This window comes from Ptiloglossa arizonensis, chromosome 2, assembly GCF_051014685.1.
Source record: "Ptiloglossa arizonensis isolate GNS036 chromosome 2, iyPtiAriz1_principal, whole genome shotgun sequence".
Taxonomy (NCBI): Eukaryota; Metazoa; Arthropoda; class Insecta; order Hymenoptera; family Colletidae; genus Ptiloglossa; species Ptiloglossa arizonensis.
In genome coordinates, this window is record NC_135049.1 from 14,335,741 (window position 1) to 14,348,865 (window position 13,125).

A 13,125-nucleotide genomic window follows, 5' to 3' on the forward strand; every position below is an offset into this window, starting at 1 on the left:
ATGTATTCTAACGTTTCACTGCATAATCCGTCACCAGTAAAAACGTACATATCGAATCGCATGGAAAGATCGCATAGATATTTTTTGCTACGAATAGATGAAAGAATATCAAGAACATCAAGAAACGTAAGCGAATTCATTGATGAAGAGCAAATCACGTACGATCGAAAGCGATATACGTATTCAAAGCACCCGGAAGAGAACGTGTGCTCAGAAGTAACGATATTAACATTCACGGACACTTTCAAAGCGTTGCGCAAATATAATTTCACAAACGCGTGTGAAATCGTAACGGGTCACTTTTGATCGACCGAGTGATACGTATCGATCGATGAAACGGTGCGTATCGACTTTTTCGATTACTGCAATGTGTACAAACAGTATCGAAGACACCTTACATAATGGTAATTATATTCTCCGATACGAGATATTTATATTGCATAACAATTTCGAACAAATTATATCATACTCGTTACGATCGGGTATTTTAAACATTGAACGTACTCGTGTACATTCAAAGTTGATTTCTCCTACTAACCAACAAATCAAATTACGTTCAATCGTGCAAAACGTGCATGTTACTGTGTAATACGAATACCACTAAGTACGTTCCGAATCGATTCGCAACAGTTCGTATATTTTTCTCAATTATTTCCCAATGTACAATACATTCCCACCGTGTGTTACAGCTGTTGTCAAAAGATGTTCAACGGATACAATCGAAATCGATAAAAATCGTTCACGGTGTCGAGGAAAGGAGTTAACCCTATTGAAATTGATCTCGAGCGGAAACGACGCGACGAAGCGATACTCGTATCGCTGATAAGAGCGAGCAGGTAGTCGACGTTAGGGGTGGGGGTGGTGCGTTTACGCGGAACCCGGAAGCGACCACTGGACAGGAATATCGGTATCAATAATACCGACACGGCAGAAATGAAGAAAGAAAGAAAAAAAGAAAAAAAAAAGAACAAAACAAAAAGAGCCCAGGCGTAACGCGGGACGGAAAGCTGGGGCGAAACGAGTCTCAACTCGCGTACGTATCGACACTCCCGTCGAAGAAAACCGGTGATAGGAGAGCAAGCGAGAAAGGAGTTTCGGCGAAAGGGGGGGGGGGGTGGGGGTTGTGAAATGCAAGGAAGGATGCAGTGGTGGTGTGCCGACAGAACGAATCAGGACCAGTTTCAGGCCTGCACTCACGTTATATCCACCGTTCCTTACGTGCTGTCGAGGGAACAAGAAGAGGAACAAGAAGAGGAACAAGAAGAAGAGACGAAGAGGAGGAAAAGCGTGATCTGGTGGTTCTGGAGCAAGGGTTTCGACGAATAAGGGGGAAAAAGAAAAAAAAGAAAGAAAGAAAGAAACAGAGAGAAAAGAAAAAGGACCATGTATAGTCGCGTGTTCTCCCTTTTGTTGGTCAGTGCGGTGACCTTGAGCAGGGCCCAGTTTCGGTGCCCGGAACCGAAAGGCTTCTTCCCGGACCAGGAACAATGCGATCTGTACTTCGTCTGTCTGGATGGCAAAGCGGAGGAGAAGTTGTGCAAAGATGGTCTCGTATTCAGGGACGACAACCCGAAGAAGGAGCTCTGTGATATACCAGCCAACGTGCCATGCGGGGACCGTACTCTTCTTCGTAAGTCCCATTCCGAGCCCGAGGCGCGGCTCGTGTCGTTCGTTATTCGCTGCCACGTTCGGGCGGTACTTTGCTTTCGCGAATAATGCTGCTCTTATCGTTCACAAGCACGGTGATACGTACTTGTCGATCGAAAGAATTCCAGTTTCGACGATGCTCGAGTTTTGAAAGATACGAAAGAAATTTCGAAATTGGAGATTTTGTATAGATACGAAAGAAATTTCGAAATTGGAGATTTTGTATAGATATGAAGGAAATTTCGAAATTGGAGATTTTGTATAGATACGAAAGAAATTTCGAAATTGGAGATTTTGTATAGATACGAAGGAAATTTCGAAATTGGAGATTTTGTATAGATACGAAGGAAATTTCGAAATTGGAGATTTTGTATAGATACGAAGGAAATTTCGAAATTGGAGATTTTGTATAGATACGAAGGAAATTTCGAAATTGGAGATTTTGTATAGATACAAGGAAATTTCGAAATTGGAGATTTTGTATAGATACGAAGGAAATTTCGAAATTGGAGATTTTGTATAGATACGAAAGAAATTTCGAAATTGAAGATTTTGTATAGATACGAAAGAAATTTCGAAATTGGAGATTTTGTATAGATACGAAAGAAATTTTGAAATTGGAGATTTTGTATAGATACAAGGAAATTTCGAAATTGGAGATTTTGTATAGATACGAAGGAAATTTCGAAATTGGAGATTTTGTATAGATACGAAAGAAATTTCGAAATTGAAGATTTTGTATAGATACGAAAGAAATTTCGAAATTGGAGATTTTGTATAGATACGAAAGAAATTTTGAAATTGGAGATTTTGTATAGATACGAAAGAAATTTCGAAATTGGAGATTTTGTATAGATACGAAAAAAATTTCGAAATTGGAGATTTTGTATAGATACGAAGGAAATTTCGAAATTGGAGATTTTGTATAGATACGAAGGAAATTTCGAAATTGGAGATTTTGTATAGATACGAAAGAAATTTCGAAATTGGAGATTTTGTATAGATACGAAGGAAATTTCGAAATTGGAGATTTTGTATAGATACGAAAGAAATTTCGAAATTGGAGATTTTGTATAGATACGAAGGAAATTTTGAAATTGGAGATTTTGTATAGATACGAAGGAAATTTCGAAATTAGAGATTTTGTATAGATACGAAAGAAATTTCGAAATTGGAGATTTTGTATAGATACGAAGGAAATTTCGAAATTGGAGATTTTGTATAGATACGAAGGAAATTTCGAAATTGGAGATTTTGTATAGATACGAAAGAAATTTCGAAATTGGAGATTTTGTATAGATACGAAAGAAATTTCGAAATTGGAAATTTTGTATAGATACGAAAGAAATTTCGAAATTGGAGATTTTGTATAGATAGAATCTAGATTGTGGAACTTGGAAGAATTTTTGAAAAATTTGATACAGTTTTGTAATATTCCATCAAGCGAGAGTTGTATGTTTTGGGAATTTTAAAAATACGAAAGAAATTTCGAAACTCGAGGCTTTGTATTAATAGAATTGAGATTGTGGAACTTGGAAAAATTTTTGAAAAATTTGATACAGTTTTTGTAATATTGGATCGAGTGGGTTCAAGGTGAGAAATTACAGTTTGTCTATGTAGAGTTAATGTCGGGGGAAAAATATTTACAGTGTTTGTAGATAATATACTAGGCATGCATTGTATACACGAATATTGACTAGTATTGCACAATAGATTTTTTTAAGTAGAAAATAATCAAGAACACCTAACAATTTGTGAAAAATGTAGAACGTATTTCATTGTAAATACATAAACGAAAGGGAGAAAGATTCGATTTAGGTTCGAGAAAATAAAAAAAATGTCAAAAAATATAACGCACAAAATTATAAAAAAAGATTTAACAAACATCATAAATAATTAATTACTTGCTTGTGAGATAATCTTAATAAGACGAAAAGTTAAAATTAACGAGTTCAATGACAATCTTGAAAGGAAGTAAAAATTTACTGTATAAATTCTTTTTAAGCATTTAATCGCTTCAATTACCATTTTTACGACACGATGCAAAATAAAACTAAACCACATGTTAGAGTGGCACGGTTTTACAGGTCTGCCAGACATTGGGTTTAAGCTATTGCTTCGATGCAAACGTTGAATAATCCGTCCAGATTATATAATAATACATTATTAATATCTTTCAAATTTTTAATAATTGAAAACTCGATTGTTTCGTTCGATAACCCTCCATGGAATTCGAAGAGGACCCAAACCTTAAAATGTTCGAAAATCTTGATTACCTATATATTAATATTAACAAACGCATTCGTGTTTTCCAATCGAAGCGAGCGCGTGGCAATATTTTAAATCGTTTAAAAGTTATTATCACGATGCAAAGATTTTACCGAAAATTTTCCTTCGGAAGGACTCGAATCAAACCCGGTGAGATATAATCGCACAAAGATCGCGCGATACCGGGACCATACCGTGGCGGACTTATGAGAAACCAAAGGTGAAAGTGACGTGTATCGATCGCGCACGTAGGAATATTCTGGTCATACTATCTTCTATTTTCGAGAAATTCCGAACGCCGACGTGAATCGCATTCCTGGCGAGCAATCGCGGACTACGTACCGATTTTCTGGAACGAGACTCGCTAGCTACACGAGGAAAAGTTTCCGATCTAAAAATGGAACCCTGGTCCGATTCGATGGAGCAGACTTCGTCTCGGGTTCGAATATACGATAACGATTAGATCGGGTTCGCAATGTCGCCAAAGATGCGATAAATTAAGGTAAACCGGTTTCCCCGTGCATTCTTGGCTAAAATCGTTTCCAGGCTCGTTTCCATTTTTCTTCGTTGTTTTACTTTTGCCGTCCCCGCTATTTTTTGCCACGTGAATAAATCTGCATGCTGATACTCATTTTTAGGACCCACAAAACCGAACGAAAGAAACGATGAAAGTGAAACGATGTTTCCACTAATTCGTTTATCGGACAGACCGGTACCGTACTGTACGTTATATGTAGATATAATACGTTGTCTGTAGTACTATAACTGTATAGTATTATATAGTATGTAGTATGTATACTTCGTATATGTATAGCGTATTAGACTACGCAATGTATTACGGTATACTGTACAATACAAAATACTATATTGTACACTGTAGGAAGTATACGTTCGCTATACAATGCACTACACTTCGTATATGTATAGTATATTAGGCAACACAATGTATTACGGTATACTATGCAATACAGAGTACTATATTGTACATTGTACGAAGTACACATACATTATACAATGCACTATACGAAGAAATATTCAGTTAACTTCTGTACAAAAATATAGAATCCTTACTCTATTTAAAAAATGTGTTCAATATTCGGAAAAAGTCGGAGTACTATACGAGTTTTTCTTTAAGTTTTTCTCTAACAAAATATGTACACGTATAGAATTTATCTACAGAGCGATCATTTTCATTAATTACTATTTTCTATTTCTACACTCATTTATTAAAATTTTTCCTATAGAAATCATATAGATTATTTTCAAAAATTCATTCGTTGTTAATTTTATCATATCTTAAGTTTTTGTTTTTTAAGAAGTTGTCTTAGTTTGGTTCATATTTATAATATTCTGTGTAGCATTGTCTCCTTTTGTTAAATTGTTTTCATTTGGGTGTTCAGAGGAGCCACAACCGAGCAAAGGATGTCCACGCGCTAATGGATACTTCAAGCACGAAGACCCAACCGCTTGTGATCGTTTCGTCAATTGCATCGACGGTGTGGCGCAAATAATGCCCTGTCCACCTGGTCTGATCTACGAGGATAAGATGTCCAGTTGCGTCTGGCCTGCCGATGCCAGTAGACTGTGCGAACACGTGAAAAGAGACGTCCTGGACGACGGTTTTGTTTGCCCCGATGGAGATGTACCAGGACCACTTGGCAGGATTCTGCCCCATCCTACGTATCCACATCCAGAGGACTGCGCCAAGTTCTATATTTGCAAAAATGGTGTGGTGCCGCAGAAAGGGCAATGTGAACCTGGCACTGTTTACAGCGAGGACAGCTTCAAGTGTATGGAACCGGAGAATGTTCCTGGATGGTAAGTTTAATGGCGTGGTTCTTACACTTTTCAGTCTCGATCTGGCAAAACCTAAATGTGTTCTTGGAATCTTTGAGCATTTAATCTCAGATGACAAGAGTGTATTGCAAGAGTGCTCTGTTATTAATGTGTTTCAACTTGGTAGTGGTAGTTTATCTGTAATTGTTGCTTCCTGGCAACAAAATGCACTTGGTACATTGTACATATGTATATCTTACCCTATACTTACATTTCCTACATCACATATATTCATCGCATATCATCTTACTTCCTATGCAATAGCTTAGCCTACCGTTCTTAAGTATCTATCTTTGATATGATTTATCTTTGTACTTATATATCCTTTTTTCTTTACGTTCTTTCCATTTTTCTGAAATATTCTACTCATTTCTTGTTTCTCCTATCATTTACTATTCCCTTTAATCTTACATTGATATTCTTTGCTAACCTTCTATTAAATATTTCAACATACTGTATTTATAACCACATACTATACACTCTTTCAACATTGTTTAATTAATATTTGAACTTCAACTCCCAATTCTTTACTGCCTTTTCTCAAATGCACTATTAAGTTTCCTACCCCATAAAACTTGTAAAACCTATTATATTTTGCATTTTGAATCTTTTTATGATACTTTTTCATTGCTCTTTTCCTACTTTTTTCTTTTTTACTTTCCTTTGATATGATATACTGTAGTATATGTATACATTTTTATACTTAATGTCCATTTTAACATTTGGTTTGTATTCTTTCTACTATAACAAATCAATAATATTTTGATATTTAAAAAGATTATACATTTTATACATTCTCTGAGAGTAGAAATCTATACGATAGATAATTATTTAATTCCAAGATTTATTATTCTTTCATTCTTTATTTGTTTCACCTTTGAATAGTCTACCTACTTTTTCTTTCTTAATCTTGTTTGATACTCCTTCCGTTAATATCTCCTCTTTCTTATATTCTCTTCTATCTATCTTGTTCTCTTATTCTTTTAAGAATTTTATCTGATTCATTTCATACTGCTTGTTTGCTAATTCTTGCATTTATAACAATATCACTCTCATACTCTTCTCCCTAACCTCACTTTCTAGTTTTTCGTTTGTTCTGTCTTCCTACAACCTTTTTCCTATTCTATTGTTTTGTCTAATATTTTCTTATCTCCTATAAATAAATTTATTAATTTTCCATGCCTTTCTATAGTCTACGTTCCTCTTTTATATCTACGTTATAGATAAATTTCTTTCACAGCTTTTTCACACACTACCATTTTCTATTCATCCACCTAAACAAGTTTCAGTTGCATAATAAATACGATTTTGAAAGAAAAAGTTTAATTTACAAAAATTCCTTTTTTAACTATTTGCCAGATTTGAGACATTCGTACTTCAGTAACGATGCTCAATTGTTTTATCTGTTTTTCTTCCTGTTGCAGCGAGGACTATTACAAGAACAAGAACTGAACAAAGACAAGGTGCCAGTTACTCAGCGATACGTTTGTAACGCTTAATTTTTTTTTTTACACTTAGGAACAATAAACCCGTGATACACTTACGTAAATGATTGGCCTTTGCATATACACCTCCCACGACAATTATACCTTTCTCCTTATGTAATCGGATTACGCTCCGGAAATTTATAGCGTCGATAACTTTGTTGCGGCCTGCTACGATCGTTGGAAAAATGCAAATTGGTAACCGTAACTTAACATACCGGGAAGAAATTGATAGTAATAGTAGTAGTAGTAGTAAAAGAGAAATATTGAAAATTGTTTACGGAACTTTCTCACCAAACGTGCGAGTAAACTCGAACGTGAAAGTATATACTATAAATACGTATATGAAATTTAAAAGTCAAAGTGCCACTTTTGCCCCATCTTTCATAGCTGTAGAGCAATGTAAATATTGTGAGATCCTTAAATAATGGTAATTTATTAGCGACTTTCTACGATTCGATTGCAACGAATGAACCGATGAACAAAGGGCAATTATCATTCTCAATGTAAATCAGTAAAAATTGATCCTGTTTGAATACAATGAGCCACGCATAATGACGTTCTTTGAGTTGGCAGACAATTTCACTTCATTCACTTGATCACAACCTTTCTCTTTACGTAATTTACAATGTGCGCGACGAAATGTACTCTCGCGACCCTGTCAAACAATGTACATTGTAACCAAATCTGTCTCAAAATTGTGAAAGCTCTAATTAAATTGTTAACATTTATGGGAGCTTCTTTAGGATACATTTAAACACATCAGTACACGCTGATAAAAAAGCACCGAGAAATTTTGCGTTAGTTCTATTTGACACAAGCAAATTTGTATCTTTCGAGTCTCGATGAATAATAATACTAATAATATCGTGTTCATTGGGCCATACTAAAGAGTATAGCACAGAATATTATAAAATGTGAGCATAAGTCATGTTGCTATTAATCTTAATCTATATATAGTACCGTTTCTCAAGTTGTTACAAGTTTGGTCCCGAATTGTGACAAACTGAGAAACAGGTAGATTAAATTTGATCTCGGTTTATATTTATCACCTGTATAACTCTGTGATAATCTTGGGGACAGTACTGCGTATATTTATTAAAGATCTAACCCACGATACAAGCTCCACCATGAAAATATCAAGATTGATTCTCCATCTAGGAAATCAATAGCGACAAAGGAAAACTAAACAGATGGTTTCGAAAACTAACCAGATGGTTTTGAAAACTAACCAGTTGATTTTGAAAACTAAACAGATAGTTCATCTCGAACCCTGCTCGCACAGAATGACGACTTTCGTTCTGAATATAATTTCCCCAGTACCGGTGTTCCAATATAGAAAATAATTACGTTTAAAATCTCGCCAAAGTTGTGCAAACGATTGGGAAAGAATTGAAGAGGATTGTGCAGACAAGCAAATGGATCTTGCATCAGAGCAATGCCATCCAGTGATGTTGCGCCCGTTAAGTAGTTCACAGCCAATAAGACATCGCTATATTTGATCATCCTCCCCTCCCCCCATCAACAGATTTTACTCCTTATTACTTTATCCTCTTCCCGAACAAGTCGAGTTCGTTCTTGGAATCCATTTTACGTTCTACGAATGCAAGAGGCGAGAGTAAGGATTCTTTGGAAAATGATATGCACTAGACACTTACGGAAAATGATACGCACCATTGCAACGTAGCCAGCCAGCTGTGCGTGGACGCAACGGTTGATTATTTCGAGGGCGATCGAGGAACGATTTTCTCGAATCGTCTAAGTAAAAATATGGTTCCAGTCTCGTTATTTTCGTGCCCGGTCTCGTACGCCGCGCGAGGGATCGCTCGCCGGGACGACTTTCTAATTTGAGTTTTACGAAGATGACGAAGGTTCGAGAGCTCAATTAGCCACAGGCCACAGACATGACCGTGACGTATTTATTTCGTTCATCTGACCGGTTCGCCGACAATGCTGATCACGCGAGTACCGAGATCGCGCGTTGGTATTCGTCGGCTTTCACTGTCCATGCTGGGAGATCTGGTTCTCCGTTCGGGACCGAAGTAGCAATGGGTGTTGCGTAAGGCCAGTTATGGTCCCCGGAGGGGTAACCGTACCTTATGCATTTACTGTATCGAAATATGTTCGAACGGCCACTTTGTCTTGATATATTTTCAATAAGCGACGATAAGGTACGGGATCGATATTTGACGAATAAATAAGATTACCGTCGAGTGTTTAATAACTTATTGAACGATTTAGACGGTATACGAGTGACAATAACGATAAAGAAAATTCGTTTGTAGAAAATACGAAAAATGATACTCGTTGCATCGTACACATTTTTAAGTTTCGATTCTTAATACACAAGTATTTAAAATGTTTATCAGTGTGTCGGTAATTGATAGTTAACTCGTGAACGTATTTTAACTTAACGACTATACCGGTAATCAATTATTGTCAGTTCCTTTTCAGTTTATTGGGCGGTCTGGATGTGGTCTAAGGAAGAAAAAGGTTTACGTTGAAACAGGTAACTGTTTGCCAGGAGGTATGTAGCAATATTACAAATGAAACTTTACAGGTTTGTAGGAGACCACGAGGAAAGTGTCGAGCAATTTATTTTTGCCAGCTTTTGGTTTTTCAGGATTGAAACACCCCTTAAAGGTTAATATGTTTTCCTATTAACATTGCAATTTCTCTAGATGTATATTTTCAAACTTATGGTAGTACAAATTTAACAATTTTTTGCGACTTGTAAAACCACGTAATTGAATCTTTGAAAATTTGGTACTTAAATAAGAAATCAATGTTCTTTTTTTTAAATAATTCTTTCATTACTTTTCGGATAAATGACTATTAGATTTCTAAGTCTAAGTTAAAATTTAACAATTTTTTGCGACCTGTAAAACCACGTAATTGAATCTTTGAAAATTTGGTACTTAAATAAGAAATGAATGTTTCTTTTTTAAATAATTCTTTCATTACTTCTCGGATAAATGACTATTAGATTTCTAAGTCTAAGTTAAAATTTAACAATTTTTTGCGACCTGTAAAACCACGTAATTGAATCTTTGAAAATTTGGTACTTAAATAAGAAATGAATGTTTCTTTTTTAAATAATTCTTTCATTACTTCTCGGATAAATGACTATTAGATTTCTAAGTCTAAGTTAAAATTTAACAATTTTTTGCGACCTGTAAAACCACGTAATTGAATCTTTGAAAATTTGGTACTTAAATAAGAAATCAATGTTCTTTTTTTTAAATAATTCTTTCATTACTTTTCGGATAAATGACTATTAGATTTCCAAGTCTAAGTTGTAACGATTCAGAATTCTGGTTCTCGATGATTTCTAAAATTCTAATTGTCCTGATTTCTAGATTGTCCTTTGAATCTCGCACATGACCTTCGATGCTCGAGAGTTTCTCTCCCCCAACGATCATCTCTACGAAATTAACAAAATTATGAAACGTAAGATCGTAATTTGCCTTTGAGCATCCGATAATTACCTTAAATATTCGCGATAATTATAACAAAGATACGAATTACCTACATATACAATCATGTGAATGAGGATTATCTAAGTAATTACAGTGTAGAAAACCGACGATCGCATCTGCACGTCTACTAATACGAAAGGTGCATGGGAATGTTAACGAGGAGGAAATCATTGCTCGTATTATAAAACATCGCTTACCGGTTCTGCAAGTAATCAAGAAGCATCATCGCGAACCTCATTACTGCGTTTAACAAGTCGCATCGATTAAGCGATTATGACGGGAAATATATTTTTTTCGCCTTATTATGTAATTTGACTCTCGCGATTCCATAAGCGGCGGTGAATCGTAAATTTTTCCACGTTCCAAAATGTCAAGAAAGTAACAGGAGGACGGGTTCGTCTCGCGATATGCACACAGCCGCTCGAAAGTCATAGGACACCATATGTTTCGTAATAATTTTACGTTGAGAGCGACTTCTAAACTTGATTATTATTACATTCTGTGGAATAAATGAATCTTCTAATCGACTTTGCGATTCTAACATAGTAATGCAATATTGTCTGAACGATTCAACACGACTACAAACGAATTCAAGGTAATTATTTATAATATAATGATTATTATTATATTTTGTACAATAAATGAATTTTGGAATTTATTCTACGGTCCTAACATATTGACGCAATATTATCTGAACGATTCAACGTGACTACAAACGAATTCAAGGTAATTATTTATAATATAATGATTATTATTATATTTTGTACAATAAATGAATTTTGGAATTGATTCTGTGGTTTTAACATATTAATGCAATATTAACTGAACGATTCAACGCGACTACAAACGAATTCAAGGTAATTATTTATAATGTAATGATTACTATTATATTTTGTATAATAAATGAATTTTGCAATCGATTCTGTGATTCTAATATATTAATGCAATATTAACTGAACGATTCAACGCGACTACAAACGAATTTAAGATAGTTATTTACAATATAATGACTTTGAAGTATATGGAAGCGAAGGTCACCGAGTATACTTAATCCTAATTTCACCCCTAATTTCGGAGTTACGGTTAATTAATGTTCTGATTTGTATTAACAATGTTATTTCTAAATTTACAAGTATTTTATATAATTTTTCTATCAGATGGATAAACAATTTTTGTTTGTAGTTCTTTTGTAATTCATAGATCTACAGAAACTATGACCGGCCATTGCAATTGAACAATTACGTGGACAAAGTTGCGCACGCGCAGACTGTTTCAAGAAACTCGTTCAATTGTTATTAATAAACAAGCGCGTCGATAGGCAATTTTGGTTGTTGTAAAAATTCGATCGTTTATTGAATTTTACCGCGCACAAAGAGTCTTCGTGGCGATGAATTTCACGCGCGATGTTTATGGTTTGCTCTGTGCACGAACAAAGGTGAGGTTAGGCAATGATGGAGGACATTCGAAAAAGTAGATCGAACGTGCATGATCGAGTACGTGAACAGGAAAACTCGTGAGAACCGTAGATTCACGATCAATGAACTTTCTCACGAATTTCTCGAAATTTCTTGCGTCGTGTTGTATCAGATCGTGTCTGAAAACATTATGCTTTATCTCCGAACAAATTGTATTGTGCCCAAAATGACCGGCAAGAGAACATGGCGAACAATCGTCAATTTTGACGAATTATTGCGTACATCGTCGAAACTCTTACCCAAAAACCATCTCAAGATATCGAAAATTGTTTCAAACAATATTTGTACCTTTTCGTCCTACAAACTATCACGCCAAAAATATCGGAAGAAAAGGAGCGCGTACAAACAACTGGCGTCCAATACAGTGTGGGCCAACTTGGACTGTTTTTAAAAACTTTTATAGAGATCAATTATTCTTTCTCTCGCAGATTGCAAAGAATTTGATGAAAACTCTACATCGGTCGGTCCAAGTTCGCCCTGTGAAAGAATAAAGCGTACGTGTGCACCTTTCGACTGCACACGATCGTTTACAAACTTCGCCAGTTTACTCAAACGGTCGAACGTTCCACGCATTCCATCTCCGGTTTCGTAAAAATGTTACGTTCGCGTCAAGGTCCGGAGCAAAAAATGGTTTCTTTTCCACCACCGGTCCTTTCACTTCTCCGACTTCCGAAGTCGGGCGTTCTCTGTGCGATCATCCCCTTTCATCGTTCTTACTAAAGCGCCGCCGACAAAGTTCGTACGAGCAGTTCGGCAGGGACCCGTTCGCGTGGCCTAGGCGGGCCACCGTGTGCCACCGAGCGAAAAGAAAACGGCCGAGCGACGAAATCGTTCGGGTCTATTCGTGGTTGAACCGAGGCCGCACGATCGCGGTAAGAAATCGCGCGGGGCGAGCGATCGGGTGGGGTAACGAGAGATCGAGCCGTTCGTGCAAGT

At 36.0% G+C, this 13,125-nt stretch overlaps 1 protein-coding gene across 1 annotated transcript; it reads left to right on the forward strand.

Moving 5' to 3' along the window:
* The first annotated feature begins 1,133 nt into the window (after positions 1-1,133).
* On the forward strand, positions 1,134-7,300 carry LOC143143592 (protein obstructor-E). The gene is made up of 3 exons (XM_076304984.1): positions 1,134-1,630; positions 5,316-5,733; positions 7,176-7,300. The coding sequence occupies exons 1-3, from the start codon at positions 1,384-1,386 to the stop codon at positions 7,201-7,203; spliced, it is 693 nt and encodes a 230-aa protein (XP_076161099.1). The 5' UTR covers positions 1,134-1,383; the 3' UTR covers positions 7,204-7,300.
* Positions 7,301-13,125: the final 5,825 nt, after the last annotated feature.